The following is a 23,869-nucleotide window of genomic DNA, read 5'->3' as shown; positions in this document are numbered from 1 at the left end:
TGTCTGATGCACAAACGTACCTTGAGGTGTTTGTTTAATTTGCAATCCCAAAAAATAAGTCAACTCGCCCATCATACTCATTTCAAATTCCCTATGCATTGTTTCAGCAAACTCCACAACCAAAGGGTGAGATGAACAACCAAAGATGATATCATCCACATAAATCTGAACGAACAGTTGATCATCACCATGCTTAAGAACAAAGAGAGTTTTATCAATTTTTCCCATTATAAAACCTTTAGCAAGTAAAAAGTTTTTAAGCCTATCATACCATGCTCTAGGTGCTTGTTTCAAGCCATACAAGGCTTTAGACAAACGAAAAACATGGTTGGGAAAATCAGGATTTTCAAAACCAGGTGGTTGTTTCACATAAACTTTCTCCTGTATATAGCCATTTAGAAAAGCACTTTTAACATCCATTTGAAATAATTTAAAACCTTTTGAAGCAGCAAAAGCCAACAAAAGTCTAATTGCTTCAATTCTAGCAACAGGAGCAAAAGTTTCATCATAATCCAACCCTTCCATTTGAGTAAAACCCTGAGCCACAAGTCTAGCCTTGTTTCTAACAATTAAACCATCCTGATTTTGTTTATTTTTGAAAACCCATTTAGTTCCAATAATATTATGACCAACAGGAGGTTCAACTAAGTACCAAACTTTATTTCTTTCAAAATTCTCAAGTTCTTCATGCATGGCATTAATCCACGATTCATCAGTTAAGGCATGAGTAACATCTTTGGGCTCAAAATTAGCAACAAAAGCAGAGTTCACATGAAAATCACGAGTGATTGCCTTCGACCTTGTAGTACGTTCATCCAAGTTACCTATTATTTGTTCCGGAGGATGTCGTCGTTGAATATGAAGTGGAGCAGTGGCTTCAGATGAATTTTCATGTTCTGTACCCTGTTCTAACGAACTAGAGGTTTCTGGAGGTCCACCACCATCCGCACCTGAAGCACATGTGGAAGATCCTCCGGGCCTGTTTGACCGCTCTTCTGCCTGCGGTCTGACTGACATTGTGCCACCGGTCTGACCAGCTGACAATTCGTCGTCGTCCTCGTCATCACTTTCCTCCACAAATATATCCTCCCCCTGAACCTGTGATATTGTACCTGAAATTTCGGGTCTAGTACCTGGACTAGCCTCATCAAAAGTGACTTCACAAGTCTCAACAATTTTGTTAGTTTCTAAAACAAGTACACGGTAACCTCGAGAATGGGCAGCATATCCTAACATAAGTCCATCACGAGAGCGTGATTCAAATTTATCTAAAAACCCAGACTTTAACACAAAGCACTTACACCCAAAAACACGTAAATGAGAAATCTTAGGTGTATGTCCAAAACGAAGCTCATAAGAAGTCTTTCTAAGTTTTGATCTCAAGAAAACACGATTGGAAATATAGCATGCAGTATTAACCGCTTCAGCCCAAAATTTCCTAGGTGTACTGTACTCATCAAGCATAGTCCTAGCCATCTCAACCAAAGAACGATTTTTTCTTTCAACCACACCATTTTGTTGAGGAACCCGGGGAGACGAAAATTGATGTTCAAGACCTTTTTCATTGCAAAACCTCTCAAAAGAAGCGTTTTTAAACTCTCCACCATTATCGCTTCGGATGGTTCTTAAAGATCCAGGAAGTTGAATGGCCAACCGAAGATACAAACTTTTAAAGTGTTCAAAAGCCTCATCTTTGGTAACCATAAAGAAAACCCAAGAATAACGAGAGAAATCGTCAACTATAACCAACACATACCACTTTCCTCCAACAGATTGCACTCTAGCCGGACCGACAGTGTCCATGTGTAAGAGCTGTCCTGGTGCATCCGTCATCACAGAAAATGTAGGAGTATGCGAGCATACAACCATTTTAGCATGACGACATGGCGAGCAAACCAAATCAACATCTTTTTTAAGTTTAGGCAAACCACGAATAAGATCTGAACCACTAATCCTAGTTAGATGATCAAAGCCAATATGTCCAAGTCTGCGATGCCAGAACATCACATCTTTAGAAAACTTTGCAACAAGACATATAACTTCAGAAGAAATACTACTTTCAAAATCAGCTTTAAAAACTCTTCCATATCGAGAAATATTAAGCACAACATCTCCAGAAAAATCAAAAATTTTACTTCCACTTTTCTTAAACAAAACATCAAAATTCTCATCCACAATTTGAGAAACGGAGAGCAAATTGTACTTTAGATTTTCAACCAAAGCGACATCATTCAATGTAAATTTGTCACTTACCTTGACAGATCCAGTTGCAGTGATCGTACTAGTAGAAGCATCACCGAAGATGATTGAATCCTTCCTTGATGCCCTCATGAGAGAGGAGAACCAACTTTTATCACCGGTCATATGTCGCGAACAACCGGAGTCCACAATCCACACGTTCTCCTTCCTCGCCAAAAATGCCTCGTTGTCATCGTCAGAATCTTCAAAACTTTTAGCCATGAGACAAACACCAGCAATGTTCATACTCTTGTCTTCTTCTTCATCATCTTCAAACTCAACGTCACTGTTTTCTTGAACAGCTGCAAAAGCTTCATCCAACGCCTTTTGATAATACTTCTTCATCTTCATATTCTTGATTTGTTTCTTATTCTGCTTGGCATCTTTAGATGCATCTTGAGGTTTAGCTTCTTCCTGTTTACCTCTTCCAAGCTTAGGGCACTGAGAACGGATGTGATTCGGTTGACCACATCCAAAGCATCGAATTGATCCTCCTCTTCTCCTGATCCTGATATTACTCACAGCTCGAGAAATTCTGTTAGCGGCCAAAACCAAGTCCTCCTCACTGATCTCTTCCAGTTGATCATCGGACAAGGCGGTAAAAGCAGCAAAGGCTGCCAAAGAAATAGACTCAGAAGAAGATCCAGATGAGGATATTAAAGCAGTAGATTTCAAATCAGTCCTTTTTGAAAGAATATTCATCTCATATGTTTTCAATTTAGTATAAAGAATATCCAAAGTTAAAGCATTCATATCAACAGACTCTTGAATTGAAGTAACTTTAACATCCCAAACTTTCATATCAAGGCCATTCATAAAGTGACGAGCAATCTCAGATTGAGAATAGTTAACATCATAAGAAGCATCAACAGATCTAAGATCACTCAAGATTTTATTGAAACGAGCCAAATAGTCATCCAAGGATTCTCCAAGTTTCATCTCAAATTTTATGTACTCCTTTTTGAAAACATCCTTTTGCAACTCTTTGATATTTGAAGTTCCAGTATGAAAATCATTTAAAGCTTTCCAAATCTTATTAGCAGTTGCAAGATGCGAAACACGATCAAAATCGGAGCGAGAAATCCCATTCAGAATAATATTGCGCGCTTTGCAATTATTTTCAAATTCTAATTTTAGAGCCGGAGTATCAATGCGTTCAGGAATCTCATAAGGTTGATTAACTTTAAGCCAAATATCATAACCCTGAGATGTAATATAAGATTCCATCTTTTTCTTCCAATAGTCAAAATCAGATCCATTAAATATGTGAGGTTTGTTTGAAAACTTTTCAGCCATGGCAAACAAATCTAAAGATCGGTGAAGATCAAATAGAAAACGAGGCTCTGATACCACTTGTAGGATCGAACAAGATCAAACAAACCTACCAGAGGGGGGGTGAATGGTAGGGAAAAACAAAACCCAAAAATCTTTCGCGGAATAAAGGATTACCTCTGTCGAAGAAATTGACGAAGACTTGCTACCTTAATCACGTCGCTCCTGTGTCGCTGCTACCTTGATCGTGCCGCTCATGTGCCGTCGAGCAGATTATCGAATCGCGCCACTCCTATGACGTCGATCGGATCGTCGGAATCCAAAAAATCACCAGTAGATGAAAGTCGAAAACGTAGATTGAACGATCTTGACTTTATTGCATCAACTGGTATTTACAAAGTGCACCAACAGCACTCCTATCAAAATCGTCGATCTAGAATCAACAACTAAGTCTCACAAAAGCACACCGGGGGCATACCCCTCGGTCTCTATTTATATCGAAAAGTCTATCACCAAATAGGAGTAGTACTCCTTATACTAATATGGCTCATCTCTTTGTTTTCCTAATTAAATCCAACATGCCAAAATCAGGCGTGCTACAGTAGTTCGACTGCTACAGTACCCGCCGCGCTACAGTAATCCGGGTTCGCTACAGTAATCCGATCCGGTTGCTACAGCGCCGCGCGCTACAGTAACGACGCTGCTACAGTGTCCGACCCTGTAGCAAATTCCTTTTCTTTTCTCATCCAGTTTTGATCCGATTTACTTTCCGATTTTTCCGGCGCTTACACATACAACATGTGAAGCCCGTTACGATTCCATCCCACACGGTGTTGCTCCACCATGTGCCAACTCGTATTCAATATCGTCACCTGGCATTCTCGATCGTCCGGACCTCAGCTCCTCCCTGAGCCTAGTCACGATCCCACCGCCATTGACTGATATTGACTTCAAGTCACCTGCACAACTAGAGACAAACCACCCGTTTCCGAGCACAGATATCGCAACCTGACTCACATTAGTTACACACACTCGCACCAACACCTTAATTGTTTCCAAACCAAATTCAATTTATAAACCAAATGGCAAGCCAATTGTTCATCAGAAAATATTAATCATGCTTATGATCTTACATATAAAAAAGGAACAAATGCATTCAAAAGATATAAGATAGAGTGGATAAAAATTACACTGTGATTCGATAAACTTAATAGTATTCTAGTAATTTTCCTTTCGTATTACTAGGTATGGAACAAACGAATACAAAAATTATTTTGGTACCTAGAGAGTATAAGACAATGGTGAAAAGCCTATCTCTGCGTGTCTACAAACTATATACATGGTTAGTATATATTATGTGTGGGCCGACTCGGTACATTTTACTAGTAGTAGAATTTAATCCATATCGTTAATCTATTTTTATTGAACGACTATGATTAAATTATACTATCAACAATATTAGGTGTAGTACAAATTTGAATGGGTAATATCGTCTTTTTATTGTGATCTTTATTACAAAATTACAAAATACCATTAATTAAGTAATTAATAAAATAAAAAATATGGTAGTATAACACTACCCGTAGAATACATCGGTTGCCTATTTTGTGCCTATACTTTCCATTTTGCTATCACTCCCTCCTTCGAGCCGGGTCAACTTCTTTGTTATTTTATAAGGTGTATTTTTATTTAGATTTCATTGGGAAGCTAAACTTGTTTATTAATTTGTCATATGACATACTCATTTTTTTATGTATTAAACTATTAATGTCGCCTACAGTAGTGTGAATGGGCACTACTTAAACTTTATTCGTAGTAGATCTATGTTGACCGTATGATGCTCGGAAGTTCTGGTTTTTTTATTAGATGTTCTAGTCAAGACATGTATACGAAGGGTTTGTTCAGCACTCAACTTTTCCAGCTTTGCTATCTCGTTTTTCACATTATGTTTACCAAATTTTTAACAATAAGTCCTTTATAAAAATATCTTGGAATCGTCTACCGTATTGTAAAGGAACTAAATATCTCAATAGAAAAGTTAATTTAAAAATATATTAATCCATTTTAAAGTTATTTTCAGCTAATACAACCAAATTAATCATACGCTAATCCGTTGCTTCATTTTGCATTGTTTTGAAACGAGAATGAAAAAGACAGTGTATACACAAGCAAAAAACAGGTGGACCAACTAGCTATACCAAGCACACAAGGAGATTGAAATCACAAGCACAAAATTATTAAAAAGAAGACAATAAATTCCTCACCAGAGTTTGGATTTGACGATCTTATGTCCATTTTGAGAGATTTGGTTGCCGCCATAAAGAAGACACCTTCAGAAAGTAATATCTATTGAGGTGGAGTATTAGAAATGTCGAATGTTAATAATTGTTTGAATGGCCCTGACTTTTAGGGGAACTTTCAGGCGCCGGCCTTTCAACCCTATCATTTCACTTTTGTTTATACTTATAAACTAAAATTTATAATTTTAATATTATATTTAGAGTTGATTTTAGGTTTTTTATCAAAGTTTACTTTTTAGCTTTATCTTTTATATCACTAGAAATACGTATAAATTTTTTATTCATAGGTTATTTTTTATTTATAAATATGCCGTTTGATTTTGCCAATAAAAAACTAAACAATCATCCCTTTTGTTCCAAGGAATCCATAAGAAATTTGTCCACATGATCTAATCTTCATCCTTTATTTGTTCCAAAGTCTTCAGTATTTGTATCTTTGCATGTTGCACTTATTTGTGTCATAAGTTCATGTACTACGACATACATACGTAAATTATAAAGTATATGATTATGTTTATACTATGCAATCATTTCTTAATTGAAAATTCACAAATTAATTAGCCAAACCCAACCTATTAATTGTTCTGTCTCGCCCTAATTTAACTATCATCACGTATAGCAGTACATATTAGAACGGCTCATAAGTAAAGTATGTTTTGGAGATCTAGGGCTCTTTAGAACAAAGAAATTTTAGGCCCTTTGATATGTAGGAAAAACATGAAAGTTTAGAGGATTTCAATCCTATAGAAAAAATTCTTAAGCCTTTGAAACAAAAGATTACATCCTACAATTTTCTGTGAAATTCCTATAGATTGGACAATCCTATAGAGATTTTGGAGAAAAATAAACATGATGTTCTACCTCATGTTTCATCTTTCCATGACTCTAAATTCATGTGTTTCTCCTGTATATGAATCATACAATGGGTTTTGAACTCTCATATGTTTTCATTTCTTATAGGAATTTAGCGGGCATGGCATTCTATTCCTATGTTTTTCATATTCCGGCGTTTTCATAATACGGTGTTTCAAAAGGACCCTTGAAGGAATTTTGTAGGGTATGAATTCTTTGAAAAAAAATTTCATATATGCTCTTTCAGAGCAAAGGAATAAGCCATTTAGAATATCCATGGAATGACCTAATACATAGGTATTTTGGAAAAAAAAATTTACCGTGAGCTCAAACATATTAGAATTTTTTTATGTCACACTTTCTCTCTCCAAAATCCTCTATAACCAAATAACATGATTAAGCAATTTTCATGTGTCTTGGAACATAATAACCTAAATCATACGTTTTATTGAATCTTGTGTTCCAAATGACCCCCTTGTACTTTTACACCAGAGTACTACCTAAACTGTGCAGCAACACACAACAAAATGGTTAAGCCTCAATTATATATATGCATCTAGTGCGTAATCAGAAAGCCGGTGACGGGTAGTTGGGTGAACCAACCGGTTTCTTACCTAACTCGAAATACCTTCACATGAGAGCAAGTTCAATAGTATAGTCAACTACTAACTTCAATTCATTAATCTAATAGCCAATTCATACAATAGTTATCTATAAAACATTAATACATGGTCCCACATGTTATACACGCACTGTGTTCTTAAGTCTGTGTGCAGCTGGCTATAAATTAGTAGCCCACCTATTTTCTCTCTCATCTTTATCTCTTTAAAATATGTTTATAACTGGCTATAGCCTGCTGTTGTACCTGCTATAAGAGCAAGTTTAATAGTATAGCCAACTACTAGCTCCAATTCATCTATAGTCAATCTAATAACCAATTTATACAATAGTTATCTTCAAAACATTAGCACATAGTCCCACATGTTATACACATTATCTTAAAGTTTGTATGTAGCTAGTTATAAATTAGTAGCTCACATCTCTCCCCCTACTATATCTTTTAAATATGTTTATAACTATTATAGTCTGCTATTATAGCTGCTCTAAGTAACCTCTAGCAGTGGAGTACCTTCCTGGCTAAAAAGAATGAACTTTAAACAGAATGTTGTCGTGCACTGACTCGATTAGGGCATTTCCAACCCAATGACTAGGATGGTGTCTATAACATTAAATAAGTTGTCATCTAGGATGAAAAATGATGTGAGAAGTGAATAAATAAGGAAAGAGAACGAAACCATGTCTTATATGAGACATGGTTTCTACGTAACATTCAAGATATCATGTGAGATAAGTAACATTAAATTAAAGTATGAAATAGTGATGTTTGCATTGGAAAAGTAGTGTCTAGTATTAGTTTCTTGATAATGATGTAGAGTTTATGAAAACTAAGTCTAGTGTTATGGGTTAGAATGTCCTTATGCATTTTAGTTTATTAGTCGTCCTCCGTCACGTACCTGCTCATCATCTAATCTACGAGGGCCATCACTGTCGTGGGGGTCACATGGATTTCTCGTGTGGCCCGAGGAATGGACCGCCGCCGCCCGAGCAAAGCAGTATCCCCAAAGTAGCCTTTAATATCATCAAAGAAAAGGCAACTAGCAGCCGCTTTGGCACCCTGAAATTTGCCAAATTGCAAGGTGATTTTTACTAACGAGTATGTAATCTTGCGGAGCAAAGCAACGTGGACAGATTCTTAAAAGAAAAATATTCCCTGCGAAGTGAGAACACATGAAAAGACCGTCAAGGCAGTTCGTAACCAGCACCCCAGCGACGTGTTTTACCGAAAAGTAGCGTTGGTTACTCCTGCTTGGTTAGCTCCGCAAGAAACGTCGGTACAAAAAAACGTAAGCACGTACGATTCTGTGGCGGCAGGTGAAGTACAGTACTTCACCACTCCATCAAGAGATGTTTACGCACCAACGAGTTCAGACTTTACGGTGCTCGCACAGGTCGGGTCGAGATCAAAAGATATATGGTCCGATTTTTTCATTTATTTTTATACTTATAAGCTACAATTTAAATTTTTAATCTCAGTAGATTTTAACAATTTTTTCATCGTAATCTATTTTTTTTACTTTGGCTTTTATGTCATCAAGAACACGTCTATAAAAATTTATTTATCAATTATTTTATTTATAAATATGTCGTTTGCTTTTTTTAAAAAACAATTATCTCATAGTTTTTTTTATCATTGATATATAGGTAGAAGGTTCATCGAGGCTACGTATCAGTAAAGTCACCCGTAATGTGAAGATAGAGAATCTTGATCGCGTACAAGTCAGCTTCAACCGTTCAACCCACAGGAGCACCACGGAATCAGGAGCTGTTTCCACAAAAATACCCAGCGAGGCCGGGGCGGTTTCGTCGCGGTTCGCCCGCAGCCGGCGGCGGCACCGGCGGGCGTCGGCGCACGCGGTCGTCGCCCTTGGAAACGCACGCGATGGCGCGCGCACTCTGCCTCTCCCGGTTTCCCATCCCCCTTCACACAAATCACCCCACCACCACTTCACCTCGACACCTCGCCAATTTTACCTACACACGCATCCATTCCACGTCCATACACGATCTCCCCTTCCCCCCTCCGGCTCTCCCTCTCATTAATTTGCGCACTACCAAACCACAAAGGGCGTCGCCCCGAGGAGACGGTGGGCCCCCACCCCACCTCCACGGCAACTCGTCAGCGACGTGGCGGGTCCCACCCACCGATCGTTGGCCCACGCCGTCAGTGGCACGAGTCAGTCAGTCAGTCCTTGTTTTTTATTCGGGGGAGTATATTAACGTCAGGGTGGGCCGTAAAAAGGTAGGCGTTTTATTAGGGGGGAAGCCATTGATGTATTGGCGCAAGCGGTTTATTATTATAGCTGCTGCTGCTGCTGCTGCTGCTGGTAGGATTCCTCCACGGTAGATTCGTTCCATCCAAAGCTCTTCTTTTTCTTTTCTTCGTCTCGCTAGTTTCCATCGAGCTCGTGTCTCGTGGTTTTTTTGGTCGAGGGGGCTTTCCTCCGCCTCGCCATGGACCAGGCGGGTGCGCCGTGGTGCGACCATCGCCGAGGGTACGGCGGCGTTGGGCCGGCGGTGCAGGCGCCGGTGCCGCGATCTGATGGCGTGGGTGGCGCAGGTGGCGTGCTGAAGAGGAGCCTTGGGGAGATGGAGAGGTGGCAGCAGCAGCGGCAGGTCGCGGCGCAGCAGGCGATGTACCTTCGCTCGGTGAGGCAGCGCACCGGCGCGCTGCAGCCGATGGATTACGGCGCCGTGCTCGGCGGGGTCGCCTCGCCGGCCTATGGCATTTCTGGCCTGTCGTCTGGTTTTGGCGGCATCTCGCCGCAGCCCTCGTCGACGGCGCTGTCGTCGCTCACCACCGCGTCGCGCACGGTGGTGCCGGTGATGCAGATGCAGCAGCTTCAGCGGCAGATGGTGGCCGTGCCGGCCGCGCATAGCCCAGCGGTGGCAAGAGGGCCCGCTGCTAGGCCGGCAACGGCGACCGAGTTGGTCTTGTTGCAGGAGCTGGAGAAGCAGCTGCTGGGCGACGATGAGGAGGAGGCGGCCGACGCGGCAGGAAGCGGTTGCGGCTCTAGTATCACAAGCTCCGACTGGGGCAACACGATACAGACGCTTAACTCCATCACCGCCGCGTCGTCACCATCGCCTCCGCTGCCGACCGCGGTAAACAACACCGCGCTCTTGGCGCGGTCACCGACGAACTCCTCGTCGTCCACAGCTTCATCGTCGGCGTCCAGCTCGCCGCCGATCTCAACGGCCTCTTCGCGGCACCTTCTTTCCGAGGCAGCCGCCGCCATCGCCGATGGCAACTACTCAACGGCAGCCTCTCACCTGTCCGTGCTGAAGCTTGCCGCTAACCCGCGCGGCGACGCGGAGCAGAGGCTGGTGACGATGATGGTGGCCGCCCTATCCTCCCGCGTTGGCACAGCCCCGTCGGGCCAGTCTCAACATCGCGCAGACCTCTACAGCGGTGAGCACCGCGCGGCGTGCCAACTGCTCCAAGACGTCTCGCCATGCTTCGGCCTCGCACTCCACGGGGCCAACCTCGCCATCCTCGACGCGGTGGCGGGCCACCGTGCCATCCACCTCGTCGACTTCGACGTCAGCGCCGCGCAGCACGTCCCCCTAATCAAGGCCCTCGCCGATCGGCGTGTGCCCTCCACTTCCCTCAAAGTCACCGTCGTGGCGGACCCCGCCTCGCCATTCAAGCCGGCGATGACACAGGCGCTCGCGGCCACAAGCGAGCGCCTCGGGAAGCTCGCGCAGCAAGCGGGGATAGACTTCCGCTTCAGAGCAGTCAGCTGCCGAGCAGCTGAGATCGAGGCATCCAAGCTAGGGTGCGAGCCAGGAGAGGCGCTGGCCGTGAACCTCGCCTTCACCCTGTCGCGCGTGCCCGACGAGAGCGTGTCGCCGGTAAACCCGCGCGACGAGCTCCTCCGGCGCGTGCGCGCGCTGGGACCGCGGGTCGTGACCCTGGTGGAGCAGGAGCTGAACACGAACACGGCGCCGCTGCCGGCGCGCCTCTCCGACGCGTGCGCGCACTACGGCGCCGTGATGGAGTCGCTGGACGCGACCCTGGGCCGGGACAGCGTGGACAGGGCGCGGGCCGAGGCGGCCCTGGCCAACAAGGTGGCCAACGCGGTGGGCCGGGAGGGCCCGGACCGGGTGGAGCGGTGCGAGGTGTTCGGCAAGTGGCGCGCCCGGTTCGGCATGGCGGGGTTCCGCGCCCTGCCGATCGGCGACGGCATCGCCGGCCGCGTCAAGGCTCGGCTCGGCCCCGCCCTGCCGGCGTTCGACGTCAAGCTCGACAATGGCCGGCTCGGGGTTGGCTGGATGGGCCGCGTTGTCACCGTCGCATCCGCCTGGCGTTAATCCATTATCCATCCGGTGAGCCCGCCCGCACGCAGCATAATTGCCGTAATCAAATTGATTGATGCGCTTCCATTTTTAGCCTCTCTCTCCTTTGGTAAGGAGTAGTGAACCTGTTCATACCCACCTCAAAATTACCTTAGCTGTCATTAGCCTGTTACTTCCAGGTAATTTCTTGATAGCTTTAAAGTAAAGTACTGCACTACTGCTAGAGAACTGATATGGAGTTTGTGGAGAAAGTAGTTAATTACAGTCGTTTTGTGCATTTCATGTGTCGTGTTCTTGTTGGTGTACTACTAGCAGTAGAATGTTTCTCTACTCCACTCGCGACCCAGTTGCTTAACGGGCATTTAACTTTTATCATTTTTAGAAATGACACCTAACATATTTGTCACCCGCTCTCGTGTGTCTGTGACATATAGGTCTAGCGACAAATATGTTAGTGTCATATGTATCTAAGAGTAGCAAAAAGTTAATTATTCCTTGATTAACCGGTGGAAAATAATATGCGTTTGCATGGGGGCCGCCTAGTCTATTCTCTTCCGGGATCAATGCTATCCTGCCACGTCGGCGCCAGAGAAGGGACCGATCCGTGACGTTAGCCGTGACAAAAACCGCGACTAGTAGTAGCAAGTGGCGGTGGCCATGCGACCTGTGTGGAGGCAGCGATTGTGTGACAAAAAAATTAGAATGCAGTAGTACAGTACGGCCCGCTGTATGGAGCCATCGTAAATAAGTTTTTTTACTGTCCGTAAAAATACTTCAAGATACTAAGAATGGTATATATTTTTGATATCTCAAAATACGAAGTAAGTATCTCAAGAAATCATTTTTTTTACACTAAAATATGCGATACCTTTATATATTTTTTTAAGGGTAATAAAAAAGCTCATCATAAATACCACGGTGGAGTTAGCATCGATCTGTGTCCCTGTGGTTTGTCGGAACGATGGCACGCAAATACGCAATGGAGAAGGTTGCCGTTCGTGTGAGGCAATGACGACGAAGAAAAAGTCACGGCCGCCTGCCGCCGCCCATGGCTGCGCGTGTAGCGAAGCGAACGGCTGGCTGCGCATGCGAAGCAGAGGCAGCGGCGGAAACCCAGCCGCGATGATGTGCCTGCCTGCCTGCGCTGCCGGCAATCCGCCAACGAATCGTCGTCTTGTGCAACAACCCTCGCATGCAGCCGCTGCCACGCTACGTACGTAAGTACCCTTTCCTCGCTCGGCTAAAGCTAGAGGTAGTAGCAGCACGCATGGACACGCTGAGGCGGCTGAGCCCCTCATGTGGGGGTGGGGACTTTGAAATCGTGCCGGAGCAAGCGTGATGCATTCTGCAAGGACGATGTGCCGACTTGGGCAGGCTGCAAGCTGCTCGATCGATCACCTGAACCATCTGGTTCACGCGTGCACAAGGGGATGAAGAGTTATACGAGTACCCCTTTGTTATTTTGAAAAATGACACGGTCTTCTAAATTTAATTTTACTAGATATGATTTTTATTAAAATGTATAATAAACAAATACATACTTATTTTTATTAATTTTTTAAAAAAGTAACCATATTAGAAACAACAAGAATTATGAAAGTGCTTGCTAAGCTAGGGTGCTTTTGTGTGTTGTGTGTGCATCATGCGTTTCCACGCAACGAAAACGAGCTGAGGACCAGACTAGTAGCAGTAGCAGGGTGGTACCACCGGCGAGTTCCTGTGGTGGCTCGTCATGAGTACGTACGACTACTTGGGGGTGGTTATTATCAGTTGTTGGATGCGTCGACGTGCCACCTGCGCCGCGATATAAGCCGAGAGTTTTAATACACGACTCTGAATACGGTGTCAGGTTTGCTGGATGAATGATACGTACTGCCGGGTAGGTGTACTGAAGAGCAAACCAACCAACGTGGCAGAAATGACTTCTAACGATGAAACATGGCCTGGCAATGCGAGACGGGCATCATCATCATCATCATTCCTGCGGTTCAACCTATAGGCACCGGATAATGTGTAGGCAATGGGGCGGGTTGGACTATGACTTTTGCTCTGGTCCTGATCTTGAAATGAAGCCGGGTTAAAATTGTGCCTCGAACCTAATCTCAGTGGACCTTCGGCTCCGAACAGAGCCCCGCTGATACAAAATGTTTCCAAGCAACCAAATCCCCAAAATATCTAGGTAATTTCTTAAACCCCACCGCATGCTCACCACCAGATACAATCATATGTAATAGCAATCCGCGAGCAAATCAACATATAGAACATACCCTCTTGCTGAACTGGGTTCGCTTTGTCAGGGTTGGGGACTTGGGTCATCGTCGTGTGCTCGTGTGTTGCGCTGGGATGGGGACTTGGGTGGTTTTCTTTCACCGGCCGTAAGGGTGGGTCCAAGGGTGGTAATGGGCTCAACCATTTTGTCTAGAAAATTTAAAGGCCAGGTTTAAAACGGGTTAAAAATAAAATTATATAGAGTTTTAAACAAAAAAATTTAAAAAACTAAATAGGGTTGTGAAAGAACACAAGGGTCTTAGCCCATTCCCACCCATAGATGGGTCCTGTCGTGTCCTCGGTCCTGGGATGATATTTCTAACTCTAGCACTGGACCTTTGGCAAAGGGTAAAAATAATTTGATATCTTTTGATATTTTAGTACTAGTGTTTACTAACCAACATAAAAATACCTATATACCTTAAAACGACTATATTAGTAATTTTAAAGATTTTCACGTAACCACACAACAGTACGATCACCCACTATAACTAACGGGTTTATATTATTATTGACCCCTCCACCCCTAATCGATGTGAATGGTCAACTACTAAATTGAGTGTGAAATGACCTTTTACAATCCTGTATTCAACGGATCCATTCACACTCATCGATGATCCAATAAATAACCATGTATGTGTTCTGAAATTTATCTGATTTTATAATAGTTATTTAATGATATAAACGATGAAATTAATAAATATGAGATGATGAACATCTCTATAAAAAGTTTTTTTTATAAAAATATAAACATTTAGAAATTCAGGAGTTGTGCATGCAAAGCTAAAAAAATCAGAGAAAAATCTTTTTTTTTAAAAAAAAAAGCAGCCTTACTCCTAAAATCCTAGTGGCCTGCCACTGTGCCACATTTTAATATCTCTTTGTTTCGTTGCCGAAGGAGCGGTGTACTGTAGGCTGTACTGACCAGCATCAGCTGTACGAGGTGAAAAAGCGCGCAAGGGACGCAGACGTACGAGAGGTGGGTGTGTACGGGCAGCTACTGTAGCTGCAGCCGCGACCTCACCTGAGCCATGGATGGACGCCGGCGGGCCGGCGTGCGCAAGTCAACAGCGCCTGTCCATCCGCCGAGACAAAATCCTCTGTTGCATGCTATACGGCCGGACGAAAGGATGTTCTATTCCGTGCGGTACATTTCTCTTATAGTAGGAGTAAAGTTTAACGGTAGAGCTAATTTTCAGTTATAAGCTTGTACCAGTGTTAATGGTTCCCATTGTTTTGCTTTTTAGACCGATAAGCGAAAATACGTTTTTACAAACAAAAAATAATTTGTACGTAAAACTTGTATATACGTGCTCATAGCGACTCAAAAACAAAACACGTAAAACCAACCATGCTGAAAAAAATCACAAATTAAGTCTAAAATTAAGTTCTAAATTTTAAATTTTGTCTTATAAGCGATTACAACTGCGAAACGTTCGGGCCTAATATGTAAATTAGATTTAGTTATAACGTTAGGTTCTATTTTTTTTGCACGTAACTTGGATCATAGGCAGATCTCCTCTTATATGTGACCCAACCTATTTTAACATTTTTTTCTCCTTTTTTCTACGTAAGTTTATTTAATTAGTTAACGGTGTATTATTGTACTTGCTCTCGGAGCTGCGAGCGTGTGCGTGTCACTCCGGTAACCACGCCGGCCGGTGCGTGCGTTACATTTCTTTAGTCAAACATGAGCTCAAGATATTTCCAGAGATTCAGTCTGATTTTTGTTGATGTCATCTTACACTCCATTTTTTTTCCTTGCTTTGCTAAAATTTAATTTTTTATTTTTAAATTTAGAGATGATTTAAGATTTTTTCATCAAAACTTATTTTGTCTTTTAGATCGCTACGAATACAAAAGCTTCACGAGTTATTTTTATTTGTAAATATATCATTTGAATTTTTTTTATAAAATCCAAAAGATAACCCCTTGCTTGCCGGCGAATCAAAAACATCCTAAACAGTAACAGGAGCTCGAGATGTTGTAGTACGGTACGCTAGTACAGTACGATGAATGGGATGAGCTTGCTTCGTCGTTTTGACTTTTCTCAGCACGGCGTGCTTTCAGGATTCAGCGCTGTTCATTTCCCGTGCGACTGCGCTGGAGGCTTCTGTTGCTTGTTGGGCGTCCCTTGTGTCCTGTTGGCGATATTTCAGACTTCGCTTTTTGATGCAGCGTCGCGGATGGTGACCTTGTCTAAGGCTATGTTTACATGACAAAAGTTTTTTAGAGAATAGATCACATTGAACCAGTGGCGGATCCATCACTAGGGCTAGGGGCTCCCCTCTGCGTCATTGAAGCCCTTACTTAGTCACCGCAACAAAATTTTTGGTATTACTAAAAAGAGGATAGACCAGAAGCAATTCTCTTTTGTCCAGTTCCTCCTAATATTTTTTCTGGATCCACCGCTACATCGAACATTTGATCGGATGTCGAAATAAGTTTTCGGACACGAATGAAAAAACGAACTTCACAGCTCGGCTGGAAACCGCGAGACGAATTTTTTGAGCCTAATTAAGCCGTCATTAGCATATGTTGGTTACTGTAGCACTTATGTCTAATTATGGACTAATTAGGCTCAAAAGATCCATCTTAAGATTTCTCTCATAACTATACAATTTTTTTTTTGTTTCATCTATATTTAATGCTCTATTTAAATGTCAAAAATTCGATGTGATGTTTTTAGGAAAAATTTTTAGAAACTTGTTCTAAGTTAACTGAAGAGTTTCATGAGACTTGCCCATAAAGTACTACGCACAAATCATCGATAAAGCAAGCTTGATCGGTTGCTGGCCCACTTGATTCCTGGAAAGCACGAGCAGAGATATTTTAGTTTGGCCCAGGCAAAGAGAGGCCATTGTGATGGAGCAGTAGCAGCATCTTCACGGAACTAGTAACAAAGTACCCAGAAAGAATCTATTATCCCCTGGAAGGAACAGATCATTTCGCTTTTGGTCCCCTGTTTTGCCAAGGTAACCAACACACTTAACACAAGCTCCATGCGGTAGGGGCAGAATAAATCCACAGCCACAGACACACAAGCCGTTGCCTAGTGTTGTGCTTGATTTGTTTTTTCAGACAATGGAATAGTACCGTTCTTGTTGATACATGAGCAAATGATGAGCGAAGCGACTGTGCGTAATGTTAATTAATTGATTATGGTTGCGTCGCCATCGTGACATATCACATTTTCTTTATTTTCTTTCATATTTTTTGAGGGCAGCTTGACATCCCACTGTGCTAGCACATGCATTTTATGCATGCTAGTGTGAACTTGCAAGCAACAGGAGTCCTCGCTTTTCTTGCAACTTGCTGGTGAGGAAAGCCAGGAAAGGAGCAAGTATTCCTACTCATTGTCAAAACAATTTTCATTTTTTATATATTCGTCACATACGCTATCTACTCTTTTGTTTTTCCCTTCGTCTCATTTCCACAGTTAGGCTTCTGCCGCGCTGATGTGCTTATTTTAATCACACATATGGATTGTTCTGTTTGAACAGCTTTTTCATAGAAGAAAATATTTTCAGACAGTACTGTTGAAGGAGTCTAGCATTCTAGATGGCTCAGAATTTCTCAGGAAACATGTACCAAGATATTATTTCATCCCTTTCAGCTCTGGTTTCTGGCTTTTGGAACATGATGATACTAGGAAATACAGAGCCTGCCTGCCAGTCATTGTACGTGAAAACGAGATTTGAGCAAGTGTCTGCGGTCTGCCGATGGCGCCACGAGTCCACACATTATTGACAGAAGCAGGATTGATAGCAAAGCATGCATCTATGACAATTGTCACGGGCCCTGGGGTGGTGACAGGGTGACACACAGGCGCCTAGGACAGATAGGAGTAGCAAATGTTGCATCAGAGGGAGGGGTCCGTCCGTGTGGACACCTAAATGAAGCATTAAACATAGATGAATCAAAAAACTAATTGCACAGTTATGTATGAAATCTTGTGACGAATCTTTTGAGCCTAATTAGTCTATGATTAACCATAAGTGCTACAATAACCAACATGTGCTAATGACGGATTAATTAGGCTCAAAAAGATTCGTCTCCGGTTTCTAGGCTAGCCATAAAATTTGTTTTTTTATTCGTATCCGAAAACCCTTCCGACATCCGGTCAAACATTTGACGTGATATTTCTCCCAAAAATTTTCTCAATCTAAGGTGGTGTTTAGATTGAGAAAAATTTTAGGAGAAGTGTCACGTCAAATGTTTGACCGGATATCGGAAGGGGTTTTTGGATACGAATAAAAAACGAATTTCACAGCTAGCCTAGAAACCGCGAGACAAATCTTTTGAGCCTAATTGATCCGTCATTAGCACATATTGGTTACTGTAGCACTTATGGTTAATCATGGACTAATTAGGCTCAAAAGATTCGTCTCAAGATTTCTTATATAACTGTGCAATTAGTTTTTTAGTTCGTCTATGTTTAATGCTTTATTTAGTGTTCAAAAATTCTATATGATGTTTTTGGAAAAAAAATTTTGGAAACTAAACAAGATCTAGACATCACCTATCTTCAATCTGCATTCCTCTACAGCATTCATCAATGTTCAGAGAGGCCCATCGATGACTACAAATGGCAGCAATACACATGGGGCTCAAGAATTACCAACAACTCTAAGCAAACAGGCAGGCAGGGCAAGCGACAAAGATGATCAGTTTCGCCAAACCTGCCGAGTGCCGACATATTTTTAGAACAGTGGTAGAACAGAACAGCCTTGTCAGTTGTCACCGATTTTGCGCCACCTCCCTCTATCTCTGTCTCTATCTCACTCTCTCTATGCGAGAAACAGAACATCAGAGATTCAGAGTGCATAATAAAATTGAAAACCCACCGAAGAGCGCCAACGCCAAGGGAAAATTTGCACTAGTACAAACACTGATACCTTAGTACAAGCATAAGCCATAAGGAATGCCACCGATTCCTGCAATATATTCTGCTAAACTACACAGCTGTGGCTCGAGACAGAATTGGACAGACGATTATAAGCCGGATGCTTCAGAGATTTTGTTCCTTCTGAATGTGACACATTGACGGCAATCTCCTGCTTCGAATTGTTGTTCCTAGATGGAGCAATTGAATTATAGCTGGAGGGTCGATTAGAGGTGAACAGTTAGGGATTTGCACCGTTCAGCATCTACAGAAGCGTCTCTAGATATTCCAACGATTTGGCCATCAGTCAGAAAGGCCGGTGTTAATTTTTTGGTACATGCATGTTGCGAATTTTCTTGGCCGGCCCTAACCGCAACAGAAAAAGGCCGGCCCGTCTAGGACTATTTTTTGTAGGCTAGTGCGGTAGTCTTCCTTTTCACTTATAGGCCTTTGGTTCTCGCCGCCATTGTGCAGTGGCAAAGGAGCACATGACTTTATCCTACATGTTAGTAACAAGTTATCATGCTTTTGAGTAACAAGTTATCGTGCTTTTGAAAGTAGACGATCTCAAATCCTGGCAAAGGCCAAGATGCCATTGGGCAATGGAAAATTGAAGCTAATCTGCCGGGCACGTACAAATGTGCCTATTAGCTGACTCTCTCAATCACCACGTAAGCAAATTTGGTAACGTGGAGGAAAAAGAGAAAAGCTGTTATCATGCATGACAACAGCTTAGAGTCGATTCTTACTATTTATTAAAGGGAATTTTCTTGCATGAGAATGTATAAAAAGGAAACTAGCTTAATAAAAAATATTTTATTGCATTAATGAAGAGATCACACTTGACTCTACCTTTATACGTATCATTTTAAAATAGATTCTTGTTACTGACGTGGCTTCTACTGTTAAGCATGCCCTGAGGCCGCCGATTGGCGCTTGCTGCTTTTATTTAGTACTGCACGCCTACACAAACAAGCTTCCATGCAGCCTCTGCACAATTGTGAGTATGCATGATCACAAACGAAGTTTTACGCTACGGAAAACTATCGACAATCCCAAGGACATCGCGTGTAAGGTAAGCACGTAACGCCGGCGTTATTAGGTTCCTGCTCTCTCTCTCTCTCTCTCTCTCGCCACTCGCTATACAACTACTGTACACAACACGTCAAACAAGAGACATCTCAGCGTGCCGCGACCCCGCCGCTGGTGTCGACGGACACGCTCTCGCCGGAGTAGTCAGCGAAGTGCTCGTCCGCCTTCGACAGCGTGTACGCCACGTCCACCATGCTCGGCCGCTTCGCGGGGTCCCGGTGCAGGCACGCCTTCGCCACGCTCACCACGCTCGCGACGCTGCCCGGCGGGCACGTCTGCCCGGCGAGCGCCGGGTCCATCCACGCGGCGACCCGGGACTCCAGCCTCTCCTCCCGGCCGCGGAACAGCCTCTCGTCCGCGTCGGCCCACAGCGGCTCGCCGGTGTCGTCGCTGACGGCCTCGCGCCCGGACACGAGCTCGAGCAGGACGACGCCGTAGGCGAACACGTCCATCTTGGTGGTGACGAGGCCGTCGGCGAGGTACTCCGGCGCGATGTACCCCTGCGTGCCGACGATGTGGGTGGTGACGGCGTTGTGGCCGGTCTTGGCGAGGCCGAAGTTGGCGATCTTGGCGCGCATGCGGTCGTCGAGCAGGACGTTGCTGCTCTTGATGTCCTTGTGCACCACGCGCGGCCAGGTGTGCTCGTGGATGTACTGCAGGCCGTGGGCGAGGTCGAGGGCGATGTGGAGGCGCGCGCGCCAGTCCAGCCGCCCGGCGCGGTCGCGGTCCATCAGCCACAGGTCCAGCGATCCGTTCTCCACGTACTCGTACACCAGGTAGCAGTCGCCCGTCTCCGAGTTGATGCAGAAGCCCTCCAGCTTCACCAGGTTGCTGTGGTTCACCTGCGATAATGTTGTAAACATCAAAAACTAGTCCGTACCTTGCCATGCCTACACGGCTACAACCTATCACAAATGAATGATTAACAAGCAATACTATCATCCTTAGAAAGTATAGTAAGGCATCATATTTTCTAAGTATAAATTTGATACATTCATATACTTTGTGTATCTCGAGATATGCAAATTTTAATGAGCAATTTTTATAATACTTGAGTAGGTAACGAGAGGTACCAAAATTTTAGTGTAAAATTTGATATCTTCTAGTACCTAGATACCAAGAGGTACTAAAATTTTAGTACCTTTTAACACCTTCTCAAGAACTGTAAAATTGCTCCGAGGATTTTTCTGAAGCCCCATCATTTACTTTATTGAGGATGAAAATTTCTCCATGATTAACTTGTACTGATAGGATCTGAGATCAAATATTCAAACGGCCACAAATTTGGTTCCTTTTGTCAAAAATAGAGCATAATAAAAAGAAGATGCAAATGCCAGTTGGTCATTGGCATACTTTGTCACTCCTATCATTATATCCTGTAGTTTTTACTTCAAAGCTTCCACAAGTAGTAGTCTTGAGTTGGTTGTGCATATGTGATGAAAGCCAAGGACCTGGTCCCATCTCAAAACAAAGCCAAGGATCCAGTCAATGTTCATGCTGTCGATACAGCAGCCATGGTTGAAGCGTCGTATGTTCCAATCTCGTACATCACCGTGCGAAGAACAGTTGGGCGATGCACGCAGGTACGTGGCAAGATGTAGTTACGCATGTATTCGTGGCAGAGACTAAGGATAGGATACGGATCAACAGACGATACGGAATAGAAGGCACAGCGTTTTCCAAAATCCCCAGTGGCTCAGAGGACAACCCTGACTTCACCGTCACCAAAACGTGACGTCCAAATCTCCCACGGTTCAAACGTCTTCAAATAACAAATTAACAATCAACGGGTAGTGAGATTAAACATTGAAGCCAATCACACGGCCGGTACGTTTACAGATAGGTCACAGGCGGCTTTGGATGATTCTAAGGATGATTCTGCGGTCAACAGGCCGTGCAGGAGCAGGACCGTCTCAAGGCATCTGAACATCTGATGGCATTAGCGGAGTGACAGATCCAAATCTAAACTTCTTAAACTCTACTAGCAGAGTGAGAGATCCAACACTAATTTCTTAACTCTCCACTGGCATCGGTGCTGCTGGGAACAGTCCAAATTCGCACAATTAAAAGGGTTTTACATCAGTGTCAGTGCGTCAGTCCGAAACCAATCGTGGATCATCCATGTACCAACAAAAGGAAATCCAGACGCCAACATGACTCTAAAATATTTGCACTAGTGCCTCGGCTGCTAGTCCAATCAACAACGCACTGCGTTGGAAATTTGGAATGGTTAATCTACTAATCATCGAATATGAGCTGAGCACCACGACCCCTAAGCGATTATTGATTTGTTCTGTTAGCGGTAGATTAGCGATCCGAAGGCAAAATTTTTAGAACAAAAAACATGCACATTCTGAATTGGGAGAAATCTGAAAACGAGCAGTTCAGTCATGGAAGAAAAAGGGCGTACCTTTTGCAGGATCTTGAGCTCTTCGCAGGCGTCCCACTTCATCTTCTTCACGGCGAACACCTCGCCGTCGATGTAGGCCTTGTACACGCTGCCCTGGATGAGGTGCTCGTCGTCGAAACCTCCGGTGCCACTCTCCAGCTCCTCCACAGAGAACACCCTGTACTTGTCCAGCCACTCGGATATGTCACTGACCAAGAACGTGCGCCCGCCGCCGCCGGACGCGGCCTTGGGAAACCTGCCGCCCTCGACGCCCTCGCCGGTCGCCACCGCCTCGGCTCGCCGCCCCCTCGCCTTAAGCCGCCTCCACAGGCAGGCCAACAGAAGCATCTGCAACAGCCACAGCCCACCGATGACGCCTAACCCAATGGCCAGTCCGGTCACCACCCCGTCTCGATTTTTGGTCACGACGGTGGGGGCAGGCGTAGGGGACGGCGGCGGGGACGCGGGCGTCGCGGAGGCGTTGTTCACACGCACGATTGGCGGCAGCCACGCCGGCACCTGCCTGCGGAGCGGCACCAGTATCTCCGGGGAGTCCAGGTTCCGCGTACCTTGTTCGGGCCCGTTGAGTGAGACGAGCGACTGGGCGTCGACGGCGAAGGCCGCGGCGATGGATGTGTAGGTGTCGCCCGGCTGCATCACGTAGGTGACGAGCGCGGTGGCGTTGTCCGCGGCGGTCGGGCACTGGCAGAAGATGGGGAACGTGACGATCTGGCCGATGTCGAGGTTGGTGGGCACCAGCGTGGGATTCACTCTCTCGACGGCCTGGTACTGCGTCAGGTTCTGCAGCTTGGTGGTGGAGACGATCCAGTAGGTGTCGCCGGAGTTGATCTGGTACTGCATAGGCGCGTAGGCGTTGGGCGATCTGGAGGGGCAGCCGCACTGGAGCGGCACCAGCAGCGGCTGCCCCGCGGCCGGGACGGCCGAGGAGGACAGGTTGTTGGCGTGCGCGACCATGAAGCGGCTGGCCGCGAAGAGGTCGCCGATGGCCGCAAAGTCGAGCGGCACCCCGCCGAAGCCCGCGCGATAGAGCGCGTACGCCTGGCACGGATACGTGGCGTTCGCCGAGCAGTTGAACCCCTCGTTGGACGCCGGCGCGGGCGTGGCCGCGCTCTGTGACCGCGCCAGGGCGGGCAGCGCGCACAGGCAAAGTAGCAGCGCCGGCAGCGCCAGCCGCCGCCGCGGCGTCATCCTCTTCGTTGGGGATAGGCACGCGAGGATCGAGCCTGGGTCGGGTTGGTCGCAGCTCGCGAGCGGTGGTGCGCCTTCCCGAGCGCGAGCGTCATATATGCGGGGCGCCGCGCCGGCGACGGTGACAGCTATACTCAGCTCACTGTTTCGTCAGTAGTCGCGGGCGGCTAGATTCGTGATGCGTGCGTTGCTCCGGTCTTCGCAGTTGACTCCTGTGCGCCGTGCGCCGTGGGGGCGGTTTGCCGATATTTTCCTCTTTGCTACGCAAGACGGTGTAAATTTTGTCAGACTCCAGTCGCTGTCACGGGCACTTCGATCCCAAGCTGCTTTGGCCAAGTCGCTGTAAGAAACTGATTGGCATGACTCGGTAAGAAGTAAGAAAGTCTCTTATGTTTATGGAGCAGCGAAAGGGAACGGAGCTCCGGCTTCGGAGACCTGCGGTAGTGT

The 23,869-nt window shown here is 44.9% G+C and overlaps 2 protein-coding genes across 2 annotated transcripts; one reads left to right on the top strand and one right to left on the bottom strand.

Annotated features, from left to right (window-relative positions):
* The first annotated feature begins 9,553 nt into the window (after positions 1–9,553).
* LOC102718433 (scarecrow-like protein 8) lies at positions 9,554–12,113 on the top strand. The gene has a single exon (XM_006648875.3). The coding sequence runs from the start codon at positions 9,735–9,737 to the stop codon at positions 11,592–11,594; it is 1,860 nt and encodes a 619-aa protein (XP_006648938.2). The 5' UTR covers positions 9,554–9,734; the 3' UTR covers positions 11,595–12,113.
* A 7,663-nt stretch (positions 12,114–19,776) lies between these two features.
* On the bottom strand, positions 19,777–23,548 carry LOC102718152 (serine/threonine receptor-like kinase NFP). The gene is made up of 2 exons (XM_015833402.2): positions 22,235–23,548; positions 19,777–20,666 (listed from the first exon to the last, which is right to left on the bottom strand). Exons 1-2 carry the CDS (start codon positions 23,420–23,422, stop codon positions 19,914–19,916), a joined length of 1,941 nt encoding a protein of 646 aa, XP_015688888.2. The 5' UTR covers positions 23,423–23,548; the 3' UTR covers positions 19,777–19,913.
* Positions 23,549–23,869: the final 321 nt, after the last annotated feature.

The sequence above is a fragment of the Oryza brachyantha genome, chromosome 2 (assembly GCF_000231095.2).
Source record: "Oryza brachyantha chromosome 2, ObraRS2, whole genome shotgun sequence".
Lineage (NCBI taxonomy): Eukaryota > Viridiplantae > Streptophyta > Magnoliopsida > Poales > Poaceae > Oryza > Oryza brachyantha.
The sequence above is the reverse complement of the archived record's forward strand: the minus strand, read 5'-3'. Positions and strand labels throughout refer to the sequence as shown.

Coding starts and splice junctions, on each gene's coding strand:
- LOC102718152 (XM_015833402.2), bottom strand. CDS start 23,422: ATGACGCCGCGGCGGCGGCTGGCGCTGCCGGCGCTGCTACTTTGCCTG. Junction 20,667..22,234: donor AGCTCAAGATCCTGCAAAAG/GTACGCCCTTTT, acceptor ACATTATCGCAG/GTGAACCACAGCAACCTGGT.
- LOC102718433 (XM_006648875.3), top strand. CDS start 9,735: ATGGACCAGGCGGGTGCGCCGTGGTGCGACCATCGCCGAGGGTACGGC.